Source organism: Gobio gobio (assembly GCF_949357685.1).
Source record: "Gobio gobio genome assembly, chromosome: 11".
NCBI classification, from domain to species: Eukaryota; Metazoa; Chordata; class Actinopteri; order Cypriniformes; family Gobionidae; genus Gobio; species Gobio gobio.
In genome coordinates, this window is record NC_137104.1 from 28,099,225 (window position 1) to 28,123,977 (window position 24,753).

General features: G+C 37.2%; 1 protein-coding gene across 4 annotated transcripts in view; it reads left to right on the forward strand.

Moving 5' to 3' along the window:
* The window catches only part of ptprua (protein tyrosine phosphatase receptor type Ua), a 377,653-nt gene that overhangs the window by 152,924 nt on the left and 199,976 nt on the right, over positions 1-24,753 (forward strand). For all 4 annotated transcript variants that reach the window (XM_079829338.1, XM_079829340.1, XM_079829339.1 and 1 more), the window contains exon 3: positions 17,817-18,088. In XM_079829338.1, coding sequence (XP_079685464.1) covers positions 17,817-18,088 — 272 coding nt within the window. The remainder of the gene's footprint in view (positions 1-17,816; positions 18,089-24,753) is intronic.

Sequence of the window (24,753 nt, forward strand, 5' to 3'; positions counted from 1 at the left end):
CAACTTTAAACTACTGATATAATCTAAATGTGTAATTATGGTCTATAAACAAATACATTCAAATGAAGGGAGAAATACACTATTACATGCACATGCATTACTTACAAACGAGACACAAACACTAAAAATGTGTCAAATATAAATGCCATTTTTGTTGTAATCAAAGAAAAAAAACAGTTTTGTTTATCATTTGATCAGATTTAGACTGTAAACATAAATCATTAAAATTAAATCAAAAGAAACAAATGTTTTATTTTCACAAATGGCTACCTAAGAATTTACAAAGAATTTATTTATCTTTAAAAATATAAATCTTTATAATTTTGTTAGAGACATCTCTTCCGGGTCCTTGAAAATCAGTGCCTCAACAAGAAGTAAATAAGAAAAAAGTTAGAAAACACGGAGAGTTTTACCTTCTACTGTTAAACTGTTACTTTTTGAACGTACACTATATTGTCAAAAGTTTTGGGACGCCTGCCTTTACATGTACACAAACTGTAATGACATCCCATTCTTAATCCGTAGGGTTTAATATGGAGTTGGCCCACCCTTTGCAGCTATAACAGCTTCAACTCTTCTGGGAAGGCTTTCCACAAGGTTTAGGAGTGTGTTTATGGGAATTTTTGACCATTCTTCTAAAAACACATTTGTGAGGTCTGGCACTGATGTTGGACAGGAGTTCTGGCTCCAATCCCCACTCTAATTCATCTCAAAGGTGTTCGGGTTGAGGTCAGGACTCTGTGCAGGCCAGTTAAATTTCTCCACACCTAACTCGCTCACCCATGTCTTTATGGACCTTGCTTTGTGCACTGGTGCGCAGTCATGTTGGAACAGAAAGGGGCCACCCCCCATTGCTGTTGTTCCCAATTGCTTCCACTTTGTTATAATACCACTAACAGTTGACCGTGGAATATTTAATATTGAGGAAATTTTACAAATGGACTTATTGCACAGGTGGTAACCCATCACGGTACCATGCTTGAATTCACTTAGCTCTTGAAAGCGACCCATTCTTTCTCAAATGTTTGTAGAAGCGTCTGCATGCCTAGGTGCTTGATTTTATACACCTGTGGCCATTGAAGTGATTGGAACACCTGAATTTAATGATTTTGAGGGGTGTCTCAATACTTTTGCCAATATAGTGTAGATCTGAACTTAAATGGTTGTAATTCATAAATGCTTTGGAATAAAGACCCAAGGTTGGTTTCCATTGTTGTTACGTCCACCTGGCTCAAGGTGAAGAAACATAACATAGGGGAGGCCACACATGGAACTCACAGTCCACAGTCCACAGTCCAACTCCGCCATTCCTTTTGTACTCGCAGTCTCGTGGCTCAAGCGCAATCACCGGTAACACACCACACCTGTTCCTGACGTTCACTCTAGAACACGGAACAATGCCATCTGGTGGAAAAACACTGTAGGCTGAACAATTGTATATAAAATAAAAAGGCAAATGTCTAACTAAGTTGTGTTCCAAATCAGAAGTTGATATCACAAAAAATTGAGCCCACTAAAAGGTTTTAGTTCCACTTTTATTGTAATACAATGTCAAATTTCAAACGGTTTGCACAGGATGAATGTTTAGTGTTTAAGCTTTCAATATTATATTGTGATACATAATTTATGATCATTACTAAAATAAAATGTGATATAGAAAAAAAGCAATAAATAATGCACTGGCAAGAAATTATAATGATATTATTGATTTAAAGATTTTTAAAAAAAGATTTTTAATGCTGATGGAGTTCTAACACACACCGTCTGGTGCTACTTGGACACGTCATCAGTGATGATCCCGGGGTCAACAGGTGTTTCGGGTCTTGCCCTTGCCCGGGCGACCCTGCTGGGGGTGATCAGTCCCCGCCCTGTGTCCAAGTGGCGTGCTACTCCACGGATCCCCTCTCTGGATCCACAGCCATCGTGAGGCTTTTTCCTTTTTCTGCAGCCTCGGAGATGTTCTTTATGGCTCGTCTGCACAGTTGTCCTTTAACTCCAAGGAGTTTGAGTGTTCGGAGCAACGACTGTCCAGCAAAGCCCCTGCAACCGACCTCCACTGGCTCGCTGCGTACTTTCCAGCCGCCACCAGCTCTGCATACTTGGCTCTCCTGCGCTCGTTTGCCTCCTCCAATCTGTCTTCCCAGGGGACAGTAAGCTACACTATGACCACCTACCTGGTCGACTCGATGTTATCACCACGTCTGGGCAGAGTGAAGTGGTCGTGATGTGCTTCGGGAACTTAAGCTGTCTTCCCAGGTCCACTTGGAGGTGCCAGTCTCTTGCATTGGAGAGGAGCCCACCTGGTGAGCATAGCTGCTGTTGTGCCTTCTCCCCAGCTGTGACAAAGGAGATGGTATGAGAAGCCACCAAAACCAATGCCATTTACCCCTAAGGATAGACCATGGTAGATGATTTACCCTTAGGCTACAAACATACTCCATCATCATTAAAAAAATATATGTGTACATGACACTGTGTCTGCGTCTTGGCCGTTCATTTGCACAACAACAGCGTTTTGGGGGCTTGAAAATGCAAGCTTTGGAAAACGGGTTTCAAAGTGCAAGATTTTGAAAACGATACCTTTTCTGCCTCCAACAAAATCACAAATCTGTGAAAACGGGGATAATGGAATAAATGTTGTTGACTAATGTTTAAGCTTTTAGCACTGACGATAGTCCAAGATGGATTTTTTTTTCTTTCTTGTGCAGTCACATTTTTTTTTGTGCACTTTGTTTTTTTGTTATCATCTTTCATGTGAATCTTCAGTGAACTGTATTTTTCAATGGACCTTGAACTTTGAATTTGTTTGGTGTGCGGATTCCTTTTTCTTTCTTTTTTTTTTCATATTTAATAAATAATGCACAACTACCGGGACACTGACAGTTAGCAGGTTAATTAAGTTTACAATTTTTATGTTCTGCGATTTGACAGTTCCACATAACAAAGGGACATTTTCAGCATTAATAAGCATATAATAACTCATTTGTGTATGTAGATGCAGCATATGTAACTGTTTTCTAGTTCTTTTATAATTATTATACTTTCAGGTTTTATGAGCTCAAATTAATTGGGAGAGTATGGATTTTGTGAACTTTATATTAGGTGTCTTTAAGTACTATTTACTTATATAAGGTGTCTTTAAGTACTATTTACTTATATAAAAATATGACGTAAAAAGTAGTTATTGTACTCATGTTGTATTGCTAATCACTTTCGCTACTATTGAGTTCGGATACAGGTAAGGTTAGGGACAGGTTTGATGGTATGGTTAGGTTTAAGGGTGGGTTAAGGTGTAAGGGAAGGGTCAGCAGTGTAGTTAAAAAAGAAATTGTTTTCATCACTTTCACTTTTATTCTCATGCACTGACTCATTCGCTAAACTGATCAGCCAATCAGAGCGATCTCTCTGAGACAGATTGTAGGCCTTTACATTTACACTTATGTATTTGGCAGATCCTTTTATCCAAAGCGACTTACATTTCCTGGGAATCGAACCTGAACTTGCAAGTGCTATTCTTTAGTTTGAGCCAGAGCAGTGGTCGGGAAGCTATCGCTCGCCAGATCTCTCACCCTTTACCAACAAATGATCGATAAAACAAATCACATCAACAGAGATCCGCTCTCTGCAGAAAAAGCAGCCAATTACAACTCCTTTGTTGTACATCATAACAATTTATGATAATAATAATAATATTCAAGTTGTATCGGCCAAAGTGTGTGTTCAGTGCTGTCCGCAAGTGTCACGAGTCACGACAGCAATCAACTGTAAACCTCTGTGGTAAACCTACAGCTTCTGCGCTCGGATTCAAGCAGCTGTGTAGCTTGTTTGAGATAATCTAAACCATTTTTAGAACAGCAGCGGAAATTTAAAAGTAGGTTATATAAACTTTAACATATCCTTTTATTGAAACTGGTGCTTTGCTGTGCAAAGAGACATTTCAAAACATTTAACTCGCGGGTACATTCACTTTTGCCGCAAAGAGCTTTTTTGTCCTATAAATGTGTCATATCTATGATAATCTGCACAGATTTCAGTTGACGATACAGTTTGAAGTTATTAATAAAGAAACATGAATGAATGAGAAAAGAGCAGGATGTGCTTCATTTTGAAAATAAATATTAAAAGCGCGATAAGCCACAAAAGATAACTGAATTCTACTGACAGGATGCTGTGCGCATGCTCCAAGCGCAACACAGACATGCATAGGAGCCTTTGTCTTTGGTTGGGCACAGTAGATGTAACCAGTATGTAAAGCACTGTGTGCATTAACTCTCTCTCTCTCTCTCTCTCTCTCTCTCTCTCTCTCTCTCTCTCTCTCTCTCTCTCTCTCTCTCTCTCTCTCTCACTCACACACACACACACACACACACACACACACACACACACACACACACACACACACACACACACACACAGAAGAGGAAGAAGATTATGCTCCTCAGTTGTTAACAACCTCACAGTGAAAGCCCTGCACAATTAATTCCATATTGCAACTTGCATATTAGTTTGTTTTTAATAGTCTATGGACCAAATAGCTAATTACTATTGAAATTGTATTGGCAATTCTTCTTCTTTTTGTTTATTTTTTTATATAATATTATATTTTTTTACTGTGGCTCTTTTGGAAAAATGCATTAACCACAAATAAAGAAATTACTCTTTGGTCAAAAAATCCTGACCCTTGAGCTAGAGGAAAGGGATATGAAATGTATACTACTACATTGTAGCTTAAAATCTTGATGAATAGAAAAATATGTTTATATAAACTATTCCCATATAAATGTATTTAGTACAATTTTTAGTTGATATATAAATGGCATTGGTTTTGGTGGCTTATCAAGTTATCCAAAGCACTACATTTTCGAAACGAACAAAATGAATTTCACATCCCACAGAGTAGAACATTCAAGGACTGATCCTAGATCAATATTTTCCTCCGAGACACTTGCGGCGTCTGTGCCCAGATGTGACAGTTTTGTCCATTGTGCTCTGAGCTTTGAAGGAAATCCTGTTCAGAAATGCACAATTCGGTGAACACTGCTTTAGAAAGAGATCTGTGATTGTTTGCTGGGGTCCAGAGAGGCATCTCTGACCAGTTGGCATTGCCATCTTCACCCATTCTCATGCAACTCCCTATTCAAGCGCCGCCTGAACAGCCTGCAGCTCCGTAAATGCCAAAATCTGCATCGCCTCTGAGTTCCAAAGAACACAGGCAGTGAGCCTGCAGGGTTTAAACCCATGAGAGTGAAACAGGAAGGGGAAGAGGATGAAAGGGAAATGAGAATGAAAGCCGAGATGATACAGACTGAACTGAATATTTGCTTTTTGTTTTGCAAAAAAGACAATGTTTTTGCTGCGACCTGCTGATGTCCTTCAAATAACATCCAAGGTGACTGTGGTTCAGAATAAAGTCACATTGATACAAAAAGCGGAATTGATGCAACAAAGCAATTATTCCATTTTAAACAGTGGGATGAAAGAAGGGCGGGTGAGAGAATAAACTAATGAGCTTATTTAGATCAAGGCCGATTTGACGCACGACTGTCACAGCTCTTCTCAAAGATAGCGCAAGCTACCCTGCTGCTTCCAAAAGAATCAAAACCATTGATGTAAAACATTGATTAAAATGCACATTTGGTACTTTTTCCATCCACTGTTTGCCTCTGAATGATGTGTTGGCATGCGCATGAAACCAGTGTGAACTCATTAGTATTAATTCATAAAGCGTAGCTCTATGAGATTAATTGTTTAACAGCTTTAAATTAATTAAATGCGATAACCACATTGACTGTATTTTCTTTAGCATTAACTTCAAAATATGAACAGCGGAAATTATGTATTTGACATTAAAGAAGGGGTTTTCTCATAATGTTTCATCATTGATGAACAGGAATCATGCAATGAGATTATATTGGACTCACCACAAAAATTCCAATGAATGTAGTTCTGACCAGTCTTGTGAACAGTACAGTGGATTCATATATATATATATATATTGGGACAGTATGGAAAACGCAAATAAAATAAAAAAAATGATTTCTAAATTCACTTTGACTTGTATTTCATTGCAGACAATATGAACACAAAATATTTCATGTTTTGTCTGGTCAACTTCATGTCATTTGTAAATATGCATCCTTTCCTGTCATTCAGACCTGCAACACATTTCAAAAAAAGTTGGGACAGGAGCAATTTAGGGCTAATAATAGTAAAATGGTTAAATAATGATGTGATTTGAAACAGGTGATGTCAACAGGTGATTGTAATTATGATTTGGTACAAAAGCAGCATCCAAGAAAGGTCTAATCCTTTAGGAGCAAAGATGGGCCGAGGATCGCCAGTTTGCCAACAAATACGTGAGAAAATTATTGAAATGTTTAAAAACAATGTTCCTCAAAGAAATATAGGAAGATATTTGGATATTTCATTCAACAGTGCATAACATAATTAAAAGATTCAAGGAATCTGGAGGAATTTCAGTGCGTAAAGGACAAGGGCGCAAGCCTAAGCTGAACAACCGTGATCTCCGATCCCTCAGGCGGCACTGCATCAAGAATCGTCATTCATCTATAAGCGATATCACCACATGGGCTCAGGACTACTTTGGCAAACCTTTGTCAAGTACCACAATACGTAGTTACATCCACAAATGCCAGTTAAAACTGTACTGTGCCAAAAGGAAGCCCTATGTTAACAGTGTCCAGAAGCGCCGTCGACTTCTCTGGGCTCGGAGGCATCTGGGATGGACCATCACACAGTGGAAACGTGTACTGTGGTCAGATGAATCAGTATTTCAGGTATTTTTTGGGAGGAATGGATGCCGTGTGCTCCGGACCAAGGAAGAAAAGGATCATCCAGACTGTTACCAGCAACAAGTCCAAAAGCCAGGGTCTGTCATGGTATGGGGTTGTGTCAGTGCCCTTGGCAAAGGTAACTTGCACTTCTGTGAAGGCACCATTAATGCTGAAAAGTACATAGAGATTTTGGAGCATATGCTGCCTTCAAGAAGACATCTTTTCCAGGGACGTCCATGCATATTTCAACAAGACAATGCAAAACCACATTCTGCACACATTACAAAGTCCTGGCTGCGGAGGAAGAGGGTACGGGTACTTGACTGGCCTGCCTGCAGTCCCGACCTGTCTCCAATAGAGAATGTGTGGCGCATTTTGAAGTGCAAAATGCGACAACGAAGACCACATACTGTTGCCCACCTTAAGACTTGTTTGCAGGAAGAATGGGACAAAATTACACCTGAAACACTTCATCACTTGGTGTCTTCAGTCCATAAACGTCTTTTAAGTGTTGTGAAAAGGAATGGCAACATTACAAAGTGGTAAATGCTTTACTGTCCCAACTTTTTTTGAAATGTGTTGCAGGTCTGAATGACAGGAAAGGATGCATATTTACAAATGACATGAAGTTGACCAGACAAAACATGAAATATTTTGTGTTCATATTGTCTGCAATGAAATACAAGTCAAAGTAAATTTAGAAATCACTATTTTTTTTTTTTTTTTTGCATTTCCATACTGTCCCAACTTTTTCCGATTTATTATTATTTATATATTTATTATTATTATTATTATTATTTTATTTTCAAACATCAAAGTTATTGTTCTTTAAAAGTAGAACATATATTTATGTTGTATGTTTCATTATTTGTTTTATTAGCAGATTCTATTTTCAAAGATACACAGATTTTTTTTGTGCTTCAAATCTTGCATTTTGTATACATAAACTAATGTAAAAAGTGTTTACATTTAATAATAATAATAATAATAATACTAATAATATTAATAATATATTTTTCAAAAGTCCTGGGTTGGTACAATTTTTTTTAGTTGGTACAATGCTAACCAATGCTGTACCTGTTTGATAGAACATACAGTAAAACAATAATATTGTGAAACATTTAAATAACTGCTTTCTTTTTCTTTTTCAATGTAATATATTTTAAAATGTAAATTTAATTCATTACTCCATTCTTCAGTGCCACATGACCCTTCAGAAATCATTCTAATATGCTGATTTGGTGCTCAAGTATCATTTCTTATTATTATCGATGTAGGTAAATGTGAAAATATTGTGTAACTCACTGTTAAAAGGTTATAACATGTTGTAAAATTATAATTCAAAGACACATATCAAACTATGTATCATACAGTATCATACAGACTGTTGGAGTGTTGTGTGGCAAGTGCTGTTTGCACCAAGTGCAATTAGTAACTCTGAATGTTATTCCCATCGTTTTATTGAAAAGCATCCTACCAAATGATTTCTTTCAAATAATGTGGAAACCTGAAGGTCTAATAAATAAATGTTAGAGCACAACAAATAATATATATATATATATATATATATATATATATATATATATATATATATATATATATATATATATATATATATATATATATATATATATATATATATATATATACTGTGTGTGTGTGTGTGTGTGTGTTTAAACACAAATATTTAAGAAAGCTAATGGAATCATTCTGATGAAGCAGAGGACAGCAGGGGCAGATTATTGATGGCGGAGGTTGAGAAGGGTGTTTAAAGAAGCGGAGGAGGGAAAATGAAGTTGAAACCAGTGCTGCCTTTCCTTCGCCTCTGTGTGTGTTTGATAAAATCGTGTGCTGGGCCCATGGGTCTCGCTCTCAGCGAGGTGATGGAAATGCGCTGCTCCTAATCTCCTAATGTATGTTCCTTCGTCCTTGGCCGGGGCACATGGGAGAAAGATGGGGCCTTATCAGCGTTTATGAATTTATGGAAAATATTTCTGCACTGACAATTTTCAGCTCTCTCTCTTGATTTTCCTCCATAGTTCTCTCACCCACCCACCCACTCGCTCGCTTTCTCTCACACTTTCCTCTAGCGTTCCCGACTAACTTCATGCGAGTTTCAGCGGAGGACGGGAATCTGGCAAAGTGGTTGGCAGGAGTTTCTCTGTATTGGAGGGCTGTTTCTAGAATTAATGCTTTTTTTTTAGGCCACATATGTTGAAAAGCTAATGACGTTGATATGAGATCTATTTATACACACTCCTGAGTTACACACACTTTTACAATACGTGATTTCATTGTCACAATGAGCTGAGCAAAAGGTGACAAGAAAACATGATAGTTAATGAGCATGGCAAGTTAATGTGCTTATTACTGAACTTCAAATAAAGACATTGGAGTTTTTTTATTTGTATTATTTCTATTAGTATCAGAGTTAATTAAAGGAGCAACAGGCAGAAACTACCTAGTACGGTGTGCCAATAATCTTCATGCCATAGTGTCTGTCACTTTACAAGTGTCTTAAAAGAATGCTCTGGGTTCAATATGGAGAAAGTCCTTTTGGCCCTAATTTTAGAAAACACAAACATCATTACAGTGTGGGTCTGAAAATATGTCTATATGGGACAAGTGTAAAAAAAAGTGTTAAAAGAAGAAATGTACAGCTTAAATGTCTGTTAAAGCATCAGCTGTACAAAATGTATGTCTTTGCACTGTAAAACTGTTTGAGGTGGACAACTTTATGCATTACTCAATGGACCTTTTTCACAGACTGTGATGACGCATTTTATCTGTCATCAGCATTGTAAATCCTGCCACTTTCCCTCTTCTGACTCTCAATTTTTTTCCTCTCTTTTAAAGGTTGTTAAAATCCTATTGTGGAGCTTTTCTTTTGCTATTTGAGCAAATGGGCACACAAAAAAATAATTATTTAATAGTCTCATTAATCGCTATATGATTTAACCGTACAAGTACAAGTTTGCACTGTACAAAACAGGTCATGTTGCAATTGATTGATTGATTGATTGATTGATTGATTGATTGATTGATTGATTGATTGATTGATTGATTGATTGATTGATTGATTGATTGATTGATTGATTGATTGATTGATTGATTGATTGATTGATTGATTGATTGATTGATTGGTTGACCCATTTATCCATCCATCCATACACACACCCATTCATACATACATACAACCATCCACCCAGCCATCCATCCATCTAGCACAGGGGTTTTCAAACCTTTCCTGGAGGACCCCCAGCACTGCACATTTTGTATGTCTCCCTCATCTAACACACCTGATTCAACTCATGAGCTCATTATTAGAGACTGCAAGACCTGAAGTGGGTGAGTCAAATATGGGGGACATACAAAATGTGCAGGGCTGGGGGTCACCCAGGACAGGTTTGAAAACCACTGATCTAGCAAGCCAGTCTAAAATAATGTTTATGATTCTATCAATAAATAATGGGCTGGTATTACCCCATGGACTTCCTACTTTATTATAAACCAAAACTGTTTTCAATGTCAATATTCTTCATATAAAAACTATTCTTTTGTATTCAGCAGAAGAAATAAATGCATACAGCATTTTCATTAGTTGGTGAACTATCCCTTTAAGATGTACAGAACTCCGAATGTCCTATTTATTAATTACCATCATTTTTAGGTTCTTGTGGCTTCGGTTCTATCAGTAAATAAGGAACAGTATAATGTATAATCTGACGTCAGACTTCCAGCAGTGCTCTGTCACGATCCATTTGTCTGACCTCCTGTCTCTCCTCCGCCACCTGTCAGGGCCTGAAAATGGGCTCTAGAAAAATGAGTGTGTGAAAAATTTCATTTGGGTCATGGTCCCTGGCGCTCACACCCTTCATCTGAGAGGAGGCAGGCTTCTACATGTGCTGGGAGAGGAAGGAGGGGGAGAGGGAAATTAATAACTTCTGAGAAATGGACCCAGAGCCTCCAGGAAGCTTAGTCGTGATTACAGCAGCATGGGCGGCGGGAGCGAGTGGAACTGTGATTGTACATTGGAGGTGTTTGTAAGGTTCAGACATTATTACTATTTCATGCTTTGAAGTATCTCAAGCCATACCGGCCACCAAAGAGCTTAGCTTCTTAACATCATAATTTAAGATGTCTGAAACTATTTCAGTATTAAAACAAACAGTTTAGGATGTTATTATGTTAAAACGATAATAGACTAATAAACTATAATAGTGTATATATATATATATATATATATATATATATATATATATATATATATATATATATATATATATATATATATATATATATATATATATATATATATATATATATATTAGTGCTGGGCAAATTAACGCCTAAACACGGGTGATAATTTTTTTCAGTTTAACGCATTAAAAATAATTAACGCGTTTAATGCAGCGTCCGTTTTTATATCCATTTTTGCCCAGCGTTACATTATATGATTACGCTCTTATTCATGTAAATGCTTTTAAACAATCTAAACGCAACAAGACACAAGAGAACTCGCTTTATGTCAATCTCCTGTCTGTGTGGGTGCGTCTCAATCCGCTCCCTATAGTTCAGTAGTCAGGTCACTGATCAGGGAGTCGGCTACATTCATGTACACAATATACTGATTCACCACCTAGGAAGCTAGGGAGCTAATCGAGGGACACACACACAAACACACCCACACACACACATGCACACACCCGTGTGCACCAGTCTCGTGCACACATCGAGTTATCTTTCGCTCTTGAACAAAAAATAACAACAACACAGAATTTTGCCAAAATGCCAGTTTTGTAGAGTATTCTCATATTAGGAGTCTTAAATTAGTTAAATAACGTCTTAAATGAACTTGTGAGAAAATGAGATGCGCGTGACAGCGCATCAGATCCACGTCATGTTCGGCAACGGCAGATCTTAAAGTGACAGCAGCACGAATTATCTTGTCTGTCATTAATGTTCATCAAAGAACAACGCAAACAGAAAAAATTCTAGCTTTAATGATGATTAATCTATATTTCATTTATTATTTATGCAGTTGAGAAAGGTTTTGGTAACTTTATTAAATTTCTGTGTAGACTCTGTCTAACAGGGTAGGCCAAGTTAGGCCAGGGTAGGCCATAATTTAATGTCATTAATGTTTCATAGAGACATTAGTATCAGTGATACTGGCCTTCATTCATAAAATGCCATTACAACAAATATTTAAAATAAGCTGTCTTTAAATTGTTCCTTCATTCATTTGGAGAGTAACTGAAATTATTACAATATCAAAATATAAAAAACTCCAATGTTTTTTTTAATTGCGATTAATCATGATTAATTACAGAAAAAATTTGATTAATTAGTTATTTTTTTAATCGATTCACTGCACTAATAAATATATATATATATATATATATATATATATATATATATATATATATATATATATATATATATATATATATATATATAATACACTGAACAAAATTATAAACGCAACACTTTTGTTTTTGCCCCCATTTTTCAATAATCGGTTTGAATAACCAAAGAATTTCTGCACAAACTGTCTGAAACCGTCTCAGGGAAGCTCATGCTCGTCGTCCTCATCGGGGTCTCGACCTGACTGCAGTTCGTCGTCGTAACCGACTTGAGTGGGCAAATGCTCACATTCGATGGCGTCTGGCAATTTGAAGAGGTGTTCTCTTCACAGATGAATCCTGGTTTTCACTGTACAGGGCAGATGCCAGACAGTGTGTATGGCGTCATGTGGGTGAGCGGTTTGCTGATGTCAGCATTGTGGATCGAGTGGCCCATGGTGGCAGTGGGGTTATGGTATGGGAAGGCATATGTTATGGACAGTGCACAGAGGTGCATTTTATTGATGTCATTTTGAATGCACAGAGATACCACGACGAGATCCTTAAGCTCATTGTTGTGCCTTTCATCCACGACCATCACCTCATGTTGCAGCATGATAATGCACGGCCCCATGTTGCAAGGAACTGTACACAATTCCTGGAAGCTGAAAACTTCTGAGTTCTTACATGGCCAGCATACTCACCGGAGTGTATTCCAGTTCCTGCCAATATCCAGCAACTTCGCACAGCCATTGAAGAGGAGTGGACCAACATTCCACAGGCCACAATCAACAACCTGATCAACTCAAATGGTGGTTGCACCAGATATTTAGTTTTTTTTTTTTGACCCCACGGGACCCCCTCAGCCAGTACGTACCCCCCAATACAGTAAAACTGCACATTTTAGAGTGGCCTTTTATTGTGGCCAGCCTAAGGCACACCTGTGCAATAATCATGCTGTCTAATCAGCATCTTGATGCCACACCTGTGAGGTGGATGGATTATCTGGGCAAAGGCGAAGTGCTCACTAACACAGATTTAGACAGATTTGTGAACAATATTTGAGAGAAATAGGCCTTTTGTGTGCATAGAAAAAGTCTTATCTTTGAGTTCAGATCATGAAAAATGGTGGCAAAAACAAAAGTGTTGCGTCTATAATTTTGTTCAGTGCGTGTGTGTGTATATATAAAATAATAGAATAACACTGTTTGCTTGATTGTTTGTTTGTTTTTTTTAAAGGGGGGGTCTAATGCATAATTTCATGCATTCTGACTTATTTACATTGTTAAAGAGTTTGATTCTTATGCTAAACATGGCCAAAAAAAAAAGAAAATTATGGACGTATGACGACATGAGTATCTATGTGCCAAATACACTCCTTCAGGATTCGAACAAGTTTCGGAAAGTTTTTTTTTCTTTTTTCTTTCATGTATGGCCCTGTATGACGTCATACAGGGCAGAATTGCTTGTATGGACACTTCTCCTGGATGAGTGCATGCGCACATCAACCAGAGCGAGAGCCAGAGTCCATCAACGAGCTTTGTTCGGGTTACGGAAGCCGTCGGCAGCGCTATAATTTAGTTTTTAGACCAAGAAATCAACAATGTCACTAAATAAGTGTGTTTTTGGTTGTGAGGGAAAGAGAACCTTGTTCCTCAACCTTGTCTCTTTGGAGATATGAAGGATGCAATACTACTCTCAAGCTTAACATAAGATTGGCAGAAACTGTATGTGGTATGTATCCTTTAAGAAAACAAGTTACATTGTAGCTTCATGTTGACCATGAAAACCATATTAGATAAGTACATTTTGTTTATTTGAGCACTCCCATCATCCACCCTATTATAATCCACCACCAACTAAGAGGAAACTGTTTAAGTTTTGCATTTGATTTCCTTTCAGAATGATGCATTCAAAAGTGGTAAAATTGCCAGTAGCCTATATTTAAAAGTTCACATTCTGCTTTGAGTTGAGTTCTCCCAGGATACAAAACTTTTTCATTTGTGACTGTCATAGCAATTCACCGCAGGCACTGATGCTCATTCAGGCCCTGATCTGCATAAAGACTGTCAGATGGACTTTTGATTTAAGAAGCTTCTTTTATCCTCTGTTCTTTTTAAGCCGTGGCTCTAAAGTCCGTTCCATGAGAGCGCTCATGCATACAAACCTGACAGTCAGTCGGAAAACAAACGCTCATGTTCTCTTCCGGACGATGGAACTGCAAACTTGTTCTTCAGCTGGTTGTTGTTTGAAACAGTCAAGCGGAAGAAAGAATGCGCTTTAAATTTCAAATGCAGATGGAGGGCAGCTGTTGACCTTCGACTTAAGTTATTCGCAATGCATGCAATGAAAAAGTACAATTATTGAACCATATGTGCCATCTTTTTTCTGTACTCCTGAAAATGGGCCAGAAACTATCCAAGTCTTAAGGCAAAAATGCTAAATATCTCCAGATATTTAAAATATAAAGGAAATATATCCCTGCAGTGAATGTTTTATCTGTTTTCTTCCATGATATATTTCATAATTTTATATTATAGGCCAGTTTAGTTATAGGTAAGTGTACTTGCACTTCTTCGACCAGCGTCAACCGGCATGGAAGATGTCACAATGACAAGTACAATCACAAGGGGGTCTGGCCACTTCGCTTACTAACGATAACAATTCTAAAAAAAAATGTAGAGCTCCTTGGCTTAAACCCATTTTATATACCTCATTCATTTGAGATAAAATTATATTACATGTTAATAAACTGTATATATATATATATATATATATATATATATATATATATATATATATATATATATATATATATATATATATATATATATATATATATATATATATATATATATATATATATATATATATATATATATATATATATATATATATATATATATATATATATATATACTGTATATATATATAATTATTTTGTATTTAATTATTTTATAACTAAATAAAAAATTATTAACCATCATGTTTGTTTGAGAGATTCTGACAATTCAAACAAAAATATGGCTTGTTTATTTATTACTTAAATTACTGCTTTATTTGTTCAGAAACAGAAGATAATATAAATGTTATTTGTGTATTTTACTTTTCATATATTTCACATATAGCTGTCAACACTAGAAACTCTGACAGCATGCCTTCACTTGACAAATGCCCCATTTATATATACGACTATATTATTCAATTGTATTGGCCTTTATAACACATTTATTTATGAGTTTCGTTCTTGTGTTTTTTCTATTCGCTTCATTCGTTGCACCTGTTTCTGAATATTGTCTAATCTAAGTGGACTATATTGTTTAGATCAATCACTATTCAGAAACAATTGCAGTTTATGTTTTTCTTCTGTTGATTGAAACAAAATAATGCTTGGTAATATTATTTCTAATATGAGAGAAATCCCCACCTACCACTGCTACTGCAGTTCAATTTTTTTTCATCTGCAAAACAAAGTGACTAAAGGGGCAGGCACTGACTATTATGCTAAAGACCTCTAGTGCACCTCTTGAGACCTGGGGAGTGAAGTTTACCTATAAAGCACTTACTAGTTGGCCTCCATTACCCTCAGCCCCATTCGGGCCATGGGAGAAATGTCCTAATTGCACAACTCCATACTTCAAAGGGATTTGAACCAGCTTTATATGGCATGGGAGGAGGGTACTAAAAAGTACGGAAAAGATTTCTAGCTTACTTTTTGAAGCCAGGGGAGTGAACTTTGCTTATACAGCTCTGGCCTCCGTTACACTCACAATCCAGGTCACAACACCAATATCCTACTCGCACCAATCTGAGCAAGATTTGAACTAGCACCAACCAGCATGGGAGGTGGGTGTGCTTAAAAGGACAAAATCAGCCGTTAGCGCACCTCTTGAGGGCAGGGGGTGAAGTCTGAACAGCTCTTTTAATCTGGCTTCCGTTACATAAGGTCTTTCTCATTTTTTTTCTCAAAAATGACTGGGATCCTTATTTTCATGTCTTTAATTCTACATGCACTGTAAAAAAATTCAGGTCTCCAATTTAAAATTTTCTAGTGACTGGTCACATCTAAATTTTTCCGTTGGCCAAATTGACTTTCTGTGAATTGATGCAATTTAATTCACCGAAATTTAATTTGGCCAACAAAACAATTAGATGAAATTGGAGAGGCCTGATTTTTTTACAGTGTGTCTATTCTTCTATGTGGCTACTTGAATCTCTGGGTTCTGTGCAGTTCTAAATGAATGAATATATGTTCTTCTGTTGATAAATAAGGAGCATAAACCTGACAGATGTTATAACAGCTTTGGGTTTATTTTTATGAATTGCGAAAACAATACAAAAACCATGAGACTCGAATTTACCCTTAATGGCTGCCACCTGTATTCACGATTGAAAATTGCAATTTTGCTGAACAGCCCAGAAAACAACATGTCAAGCTTCAGAAAAGTGTCACATCTAAGAAACTTTTTTGTCCTTATTCAGATCTGTTATTGTTCGTACTAACTTATTCTTTAATCTGTCATACTGCACCATTTATTCTACAGACATAAATGAAACATTAAACCTCAAATAACTTGTTGAGACTGTTTAAGCATAGCTATAATAACACAAGCCATATGCAGAGACTAGAATAGTTTTGCACCAACACTACTCACATTTTCTTCCATAAAATGTAAAAATCTGGGGCAAAAATGAACGAGAACAAAAGAAATAAAGAAAACATTAAACCTCAAATAACTTGTTGAGACCGTTTAAGCAATCAGACTTTTGCACGGAGAGTGATTAATCCAGCGAAACAAATCCCATAGATTTACATTGAAGGAAGGACCTGAGCCATATGTAGAGACTAGAATAGTTTTGCACCAACACTACTCACATTTTCTTCCATAAAATGTAAAAATCTGGGGCAAAAATGAACGAGAACAAAAGAAATAAAGAAAACAGCAGATCATTTCTTCAAGACATTGAGCAATCAAAGTGATTTTACATGTCCCTGAGATGCAACATTTAGTATTTTGTTAATGTCTTTGTAATATTTGTTGGTGTTTCTTTAATTTGCAGCTGTTAGTTTTAAAACTGTGTCTCGCTGTATGTAATGTAGTTTGTGTGGTACCCTGGTGGCAGACATTAGAGGTTTAATAACTGTGTCAGCGTGATTAATAATGGTGGAGTGCCCAAGCAGAGCTGCCATCATCACTGCACTGATTACACCTGCTTTAAACTACATTACCCACAGTGAACTCTGCCCTGCTCCAACACCACAGCAATCATTTATGCTTACTGTATAAATTTGAGCTTAGCAAGAGCTCCATCCCAGTTGCCCAAAACAAAAGTCAGTTTAATTTGTATATGTGCATTAGTGGTGGTGATTTTTCCGTGAATCTATCTTCTGTTACATGTCAGTAGATGGCAAAAAGTGAATTAATGAGTGAATCATTGTATCATTCACTCAACATTTCATTCAGAAACGGAATAATTCAGGAATGGTACACCACTTCTGCTCTCTAGAGTGGCTGATTATATTTTGTCCTTGTTGTTATTTTTTTGTCTGAAAACACAATGGGTTCCTAACAGCAATTTATATAGTTTAACAAAATAAACAGCAATAGTTCAAATAGAACAAACAAACAGTAGCAAGTAAATCAAGAAAATAATCTCTCTCACTGTCTCTCCCTAGGCTCCTACATGATGGTGAACTCTTCACAGTATGGTGCAGGACAGCGTGCTCAGCTCTTGTTACGTCCGCTGAGTGAGAACGACACACACTGTGTGCAGTTCAGTTATTTTCTGTACAGCCGTGACGGACACAGTCCCGGGGCCCTGAGTGTGTATGTGCGTGTAAACGGTGGCTCACGGGGAAATGCTGTGTGGAATGTATCCGGCTCTCAGGGGCGGCAGTGGCATCAGGTGGAGCTGGCCGTCAGCACCTTCTGGCCCAGCGAGTACCAGGTGAGTGCACATTGACTTTGTTACAATCCTGTAACTTAAATATTCAGCTTTTTTTATTTTTATTACAGAATTCGTTTTTTTAATATTATTTTTTTTATAAATTTAGCTTTCACAGTTTTTTTATTGTTTTTTTAGTTTTTCTCAAATCTGATTGGCTGAGAGCCTTTTCCAGCTGTGTGATATCACCCCAGTATCAGCACTGGGACCGCTTCACCGTTTGTATCACTCCACTTGCAACATTTCTCATAGAGAGTGTCATGGCGGACGAGCTAACCACCATCATTTTACAAATACTACTGTTGTTACATCACGGAATGTAGAGATTTTTAGGCAAGAATGTAGTTATTTAGACCTCAAATATGCAATTTATATATAAACATAGTGCATTTTTGACATTTTCGGAGATTGAGCTCCAGACCGTCAGTGGCCATGTACCCTGTATTTCCCTGTATCTTAATATACATATAATTAATTTTGGGTATATCAAACGTTTTGGTCTTATTCATCTATTAATTAATCAATTTAGCTAAGGGCAGTTTCATAACTTTATATTTTTATTTAATGTTGTAATGTAATTGTAAATGTAATGTTATGTCATTTTAGCATGCTGTCATGGAAAATCCCCATAACTGTTAAAATGACAAAGACAAAGATACTCTACATAATACAATAAGCTTCAATGAAGCGACAGAAGAAAGTAGTTATGTACAAAAAAGGGGTTTTAAAGACACTCCGTTGTTGTTTCTTATTTATTTGCACATTTATCGAACTGTTGTATAAACGCAATATCAATATCACAGCCAAGGCTCATGGATGCACGTGGGGAGCGACGGCTCTCCCATGTGGTTCGATCAAACAGACGAGCTAATATAGCTCAAATTGCTCAAGAAGTTAATGCTGGTTCTGATAGAAGGGTGTCAGAATACACAGTGCATCTCAGTTTGTTGCGTATGGGGCTGCATTGCCACAGACCAGTCAGGGTGCCCATGCTGACCCCTGTCCACCAGTGAAAGCAGCAACAGTGGGCACGTGAGCATCAGAACTGGACCACAGAGCAATGGAAGAAGGTGGTGGCCTGGTCTGATGAAATGGTTCAGGAATGGTTTGAGGAGCACAAGTTTGGGGTGTTGACTTGGCCTCCAAATTCTCCAGATCTCAATCCAATCGAGCATCTGTGGGATGTGCTGAACAAACAAATCCGATCCATGGAGACCCCACCTTGCAACTTACAGGAATTAAAGGATCTGCTGCTAGAATCTTGGTGCCAGATACCACAGCACACCTTCAGGGGTCTAGTGGAGGCCATGCCTCGATGGGTCAGGGCTGTTTTGGCAGCAAAAGAGAGACCAACACATTATTAGGAAGGTGGTTATAATGTTATGCCTGATTGGTGTGTGTATATATATATATATATATATATATATATATATAACACTTTTCCTATCACTAAATAGTCTATTATCCTCAGCTCTCGGTTCTGGTCAGCAATATATGTTATTGTTCCTCTGATGGTTAGTGCACAGAACACTGTCACCTTGTTAAAGGCTATGATTAATAACTTGCCCCTCATTTGCTCCCCAAAAAGTCCATAATGACCACTAAGTTGAGTATGTGTGTGTGTGTGTGTGTGTGTGTGTATGCGTATGTAGGAGCACAGTCAATTGACCCCCGCTTTTGTGTGGGACCCATTTGAAAGAGGAGGTCCGGTGTGGTTTCCACAACTCTGACCCGTATCGCTCCTTTCTCCATAAATCAGAGCAGCCTTAATGAGATTACAGCCCTGCTACAATCAATGCACACACACACACACACACGCACAGTGTGCCGCAGGGTTCCCAGACAGACAATGTGAAGAAATTATCTTAGCCCTCTGGTTCTATCTTTCTCTCTCCGTCTCATTTTTTTTCTCTTTGGAGTGTGGTGTCTAGTTGGTTCAGACGTGCTGTGGTGGAATACAGAGAATATGGAAAATTGGAGGTGATTTGGAGATGTGGCGAGGCATGTTAGTCAACTGTTGTTAGCTTGTTAGTCAGTCTTTGTTGCATTAATTTCCTATTATCACTGTAAAGCTGCTTTGAAACAATCTGTATTGTAAAAAGCGCTACCTAAATGAAGGTGACTTGACTTGACTTGTAACAATTGCCTGCAGTTATTTATAACACTGTAATTCATTATATGTAAATATGTGATAAATGTTGTGTTCAATTGTATAAAGAAAAACAGACAGATTCAAATGCACATAAAGGCACAGCTAAATTGCTGCATTTGTGTTGTCAAGAGCATATTATGAGGCAGCGGAGCAGAGCATTCAGAGCAGAATACACAAACTCTGTTCCAAACCATAGTGAGCTGCCTACATAGAGAGGCGTGTAAAGCTTCATAGTTCTTATAAAAACATTATAAAATGTAGGCAGCTGCCTTCTAAAGGCACCAAACGGTCACGAAAAGCCAAATGAACCGATGACGAATGGACCTTTCACACCAAACAATTTGTGCAAACCCGCGTCAGGCTGAAGGACACACAAATTCACAATCTATAAAAAAAGGATGTAATATACACGTCTTTCAGCTATTGTGGGTTTTTGTGTGTGTGTTTGGAAACGGTGATGCATTTTTTTCAGGATTCTTTAATAATTAGTTCAATGAACTAGCTTAGAAATCTAGACGCACCCTAGCGGCACAACATGTATTTTGCCGCGAGTGTAGTTAAGCTTTTCTTTGAGAAAAGAACAAAGAACGGCACTGAAGTCATTCTTAAGAAAAGAAGATATGTTCAAAGTTTTGCCTACCGGATACGGCGAAAGTCTATCAACTAACGTTAGCTCGGCTTCACCTTCTTCTTCGCTCTGGTTGGTTGTGGCGCTCATGGCGCTATCCAATTGCGTGCAGAGGGAATTTGAAAGACAACCGTTTATCCCGCCCCTCGGATTGAGCCCTGTCAATGGTGAGTTTCCAGACCCAAAATCTTGATGTGGGTCTGGCTTGTCAGGCTATCAATGAACAGCAATTGAAATAGAAATCTTTTGTAACATTGTAAATGTCTTTTACTTATGGTCAATTTAAAGCTAGGGTGTGCAGTTTCATTGAGGCTAGCAATAGCAAGTTAGCTTTGAAAACATAACTCTGTCTACAACTCTGCTTAGCAACGTGTGATGTTTGCACAAGCCATATATATATATTAATAGTCCATTTATTTTCAGCAGTCATCAAGCTTGTCACAGACACTGACATGAAAATGTACCTTTAACTTCCCTAAGCTCACTAAAAACCCCTCAGTCATCATGTATTCAGGCCATTTCAAGTTTAATTTTAACTTGACATAGAGTGGTGTAAGTGGCTGAGTTGTTTGTTTACTTTTTGAATTAGTCTTCACATTAACTTCACCATTATCTTAATTCAGGCTGATTCGAGAATGTGCGCTAAAACAAGAGGCGGGATTTATCGCACACACAACAATCATATCCAATCATAACCAATCAGGGCCAATCATAGCGCGATGGAGGCATTGTCTCCTCTCTCGTGACTTTCTCCCATTCATTCTCAATTACCCCCCACTAAACCCACCGCATACATTAGGGGGTCTGTTATAAGTCAATTGAGCCCTGGGTAGGCAAGTCTCCCGCTTTAACTTCACCTGCGGGTGCCGCTGTTGGAAAGTGTAACTTTATAAATACTAGTGACTTACGGTTTTTAATGTCACATTTTGTAATATTTGCGTTGTTTTATTTTTGTAATTATTCTTTTCTCATTCAGTTTTTTTTGATGAGACATTGCCTCCTCAGAGGAAACGCCCCTGATGGGTATTGGCGATAATTGTGATATTTATAAAAAAAGAAAGAAAGAAAAAAAAAATATCACAGTGTTAATTAGGTGTGTCACATTATAGCAGTAAAAGCATGTCGTCGGATACGACAGATGGGATACTCTACCTGCTCTAAGAAAGTTAGCTCGCCTGTGTCGAAGCTTTTTGGATTCCGCAAAAATGACTCGTTTATCACCCCAGTCTGCAGGACTTGTCGATTAACAGTGAGCACAAAAGGGGGGAAAACCACCAACCTCTTCATCCACCTCCATCTCCGTTAACTTACAGATCACTGTACAGAGAGTAAGTTGCAATTATTTTGCTAGTCCTGAAAAGGGAAATGTTACATTAACCTGTTACCTGCTGACACCTTTCTATGTTGTACTGTACATTATTTACGTCCCTATGTGCTTTTAGTCCAAAGCTGTGCTCGTTCGGATAAAAATGTATGGATTATCGTATGTTCACTTCAAATATCTTTGGAGAGCAGTATTTTTTCCCCCTATTTTTACCCCAAATAGGGCAATGTGATTTATGTTTCATTCATACTCGACGCAGGAGGGCGCCCTTGTGCAGAAAGTCCACAAGTGAGACTCATAGGAGTAATGGAATCCCTAATATGGACAAAGACATCCAGCTATCGCTGAAGCTGAATAAAATGCAGACAGAGACCTTTTGACTGATTAAACATATAAAGAGAATTAAAACACCATTGCGACAGTGTATGTTTTATCTATGTTATTCAAGCCATCTGAAGAATTTTCATAAGGATGATGCACATTTATAATGCAATGCCAATGTCCTTGTACACTGTATAGAATATTATGAAAGAATATAATTTCTGCCTCATTCTGCGATAAGAAGCCACATCAGTTCACAGAAGGAATTTATTTCAAACTAGTTGACATTAAGTGTAGTTGTTCCTTTTATACAATGGTGTGATTCTTCCAAAATAAATACATAAACAAACAAACGTAAACAAAAAAGTAAAGATGAATATGACTAATAGCATTATTTTTTTTTTCAAGATTTCTACAGAGATCATTATCTCATATATCGTTATTGTGTATTCTTTTGGCCACGAAAATAATGCAGTGAAAAATCAGAGACCGTGACAGCCCTAATATATAGGAACAGATAGGAAATATTACCTACCCTAGCATTTATCCTTACTTTCTTTTTTTTTTTTTTTTTACTGTGTTTTTATTTAACTTTTCATATAAACAGAACACTGTTACATTACATATACATAGAATATTAATCATTCAAAGTAAATAAACAGAAAAAAAAATCCTTACTTTCTTATTAAAACATATTAATTACTTCTTCTTTTTTTTTGATCTTACACCAAACATTTGGTAGTGTATCACTTTATCACAAAAAAGCAGCAAAAACGGTTTATTTTTTTCGACATTGATAATAATAAGAACTTTTTTTAAGTACAAAATCAGCATATTAGAATGATTTTTAAAGGATCTTTAAAAGGACACAAAAGACTGGAGTAATGGTGCTGAAAATTCACAGGAATAAATAACATTTTAAAATATATTACAGTTTTTCACAATTGCTAAGATACATTTCTTGAAACCTTCACCCATTTTCTCACAACATTAATCACAAAACCAAATCTTCAAACCACATTCACAAAATCCTCTGGCAAAATCAATCGACTCAAAACCATTTTACCTGCATTCAAAATCAAACAATGCTTTCAGATAATACACACAGCCAGTCAATATATGCCACAAGTGTATGGTGCAGCAGGGAAGAAAAGATACAGAGCTTCCACAATAGACAAGTTTATTCACAGAATGAACAGGAAACACCAAACACACACACGTAAGCATAACAATATCAACGGACAAAGAGTGCAGGGAGTGAGTTCAATATAAAGGAGTGCTAATGACAAGACCAGGTGCAGGGAATCCAGGGAGAGACGATGAGGAAGTAAGTTCAGGTGTGAGACAAGGAGGATCTTGGGAAATGGAGTATATATTGCATACTGTATGTACTGCAAGTATAGTATTGTATTGAATATTGTACACTATTGAATGTCTGCATATTCAGTACTTCCATGTATTCTCAAAATATAGTAGTCCAAATGCAAAAGCCCAAAAAGTCAAAGAGTCAATGAGACATTCATTCTGCCTCAGCATCATGCCTTCGTGTTGGGTCCAGCCTGAGGACATTTTTCCACATCACAGGCAATTTTGTCTCCAGCCTTGAAGCCAAAAGACTCCACGCCTTGCTCTTTCTTGTCCTCATCCTCTTCCTCCTCATCCACCATCACTTACACATAGCCTTCTTTCTCTCCTTCTCAAATAGTTTCCATCCATTGTTGGTATGAACATTCAGAGCACCTGTTCACTCTGAGCTGGCTTATATTTTGTACTGTTGTTTTGATCAAATCATTAGATGTAAAAGTGTGAAACATTTTGAGCCCGTTGTGTGTAAAAAATTATAAATGTGTTGTAGATGTGTTTACCTTTTGCCACTTGTGTTTACCGTTTTTCAACAACAACAACAACAAAAAGATTTGTAAATGGTGTTTATATAGAAGCTTGTTTCCACCACAGATAAAACAAAGGTTATTGCGACTATTTATTTCACAATTCCGACTTCTTTTCTCGCAATTCTGACTTTTTTTTCTCTCAATAAGAAGTTTATATCTCGTAATTCTGACTTTATAACGCCGCAATTGCAAGATATAAGTGAGAATTGTGAGATATAAACAAAAATAAAAAATTCCCCTCAGAATTGGACTTATATCTCACAATTCTGACTTTATATCTCGCAATTCTGAATTTATATCTCGCAATTCTGACTTTTTATCACAAAATTCGGACTTACTATCTAGCAAATT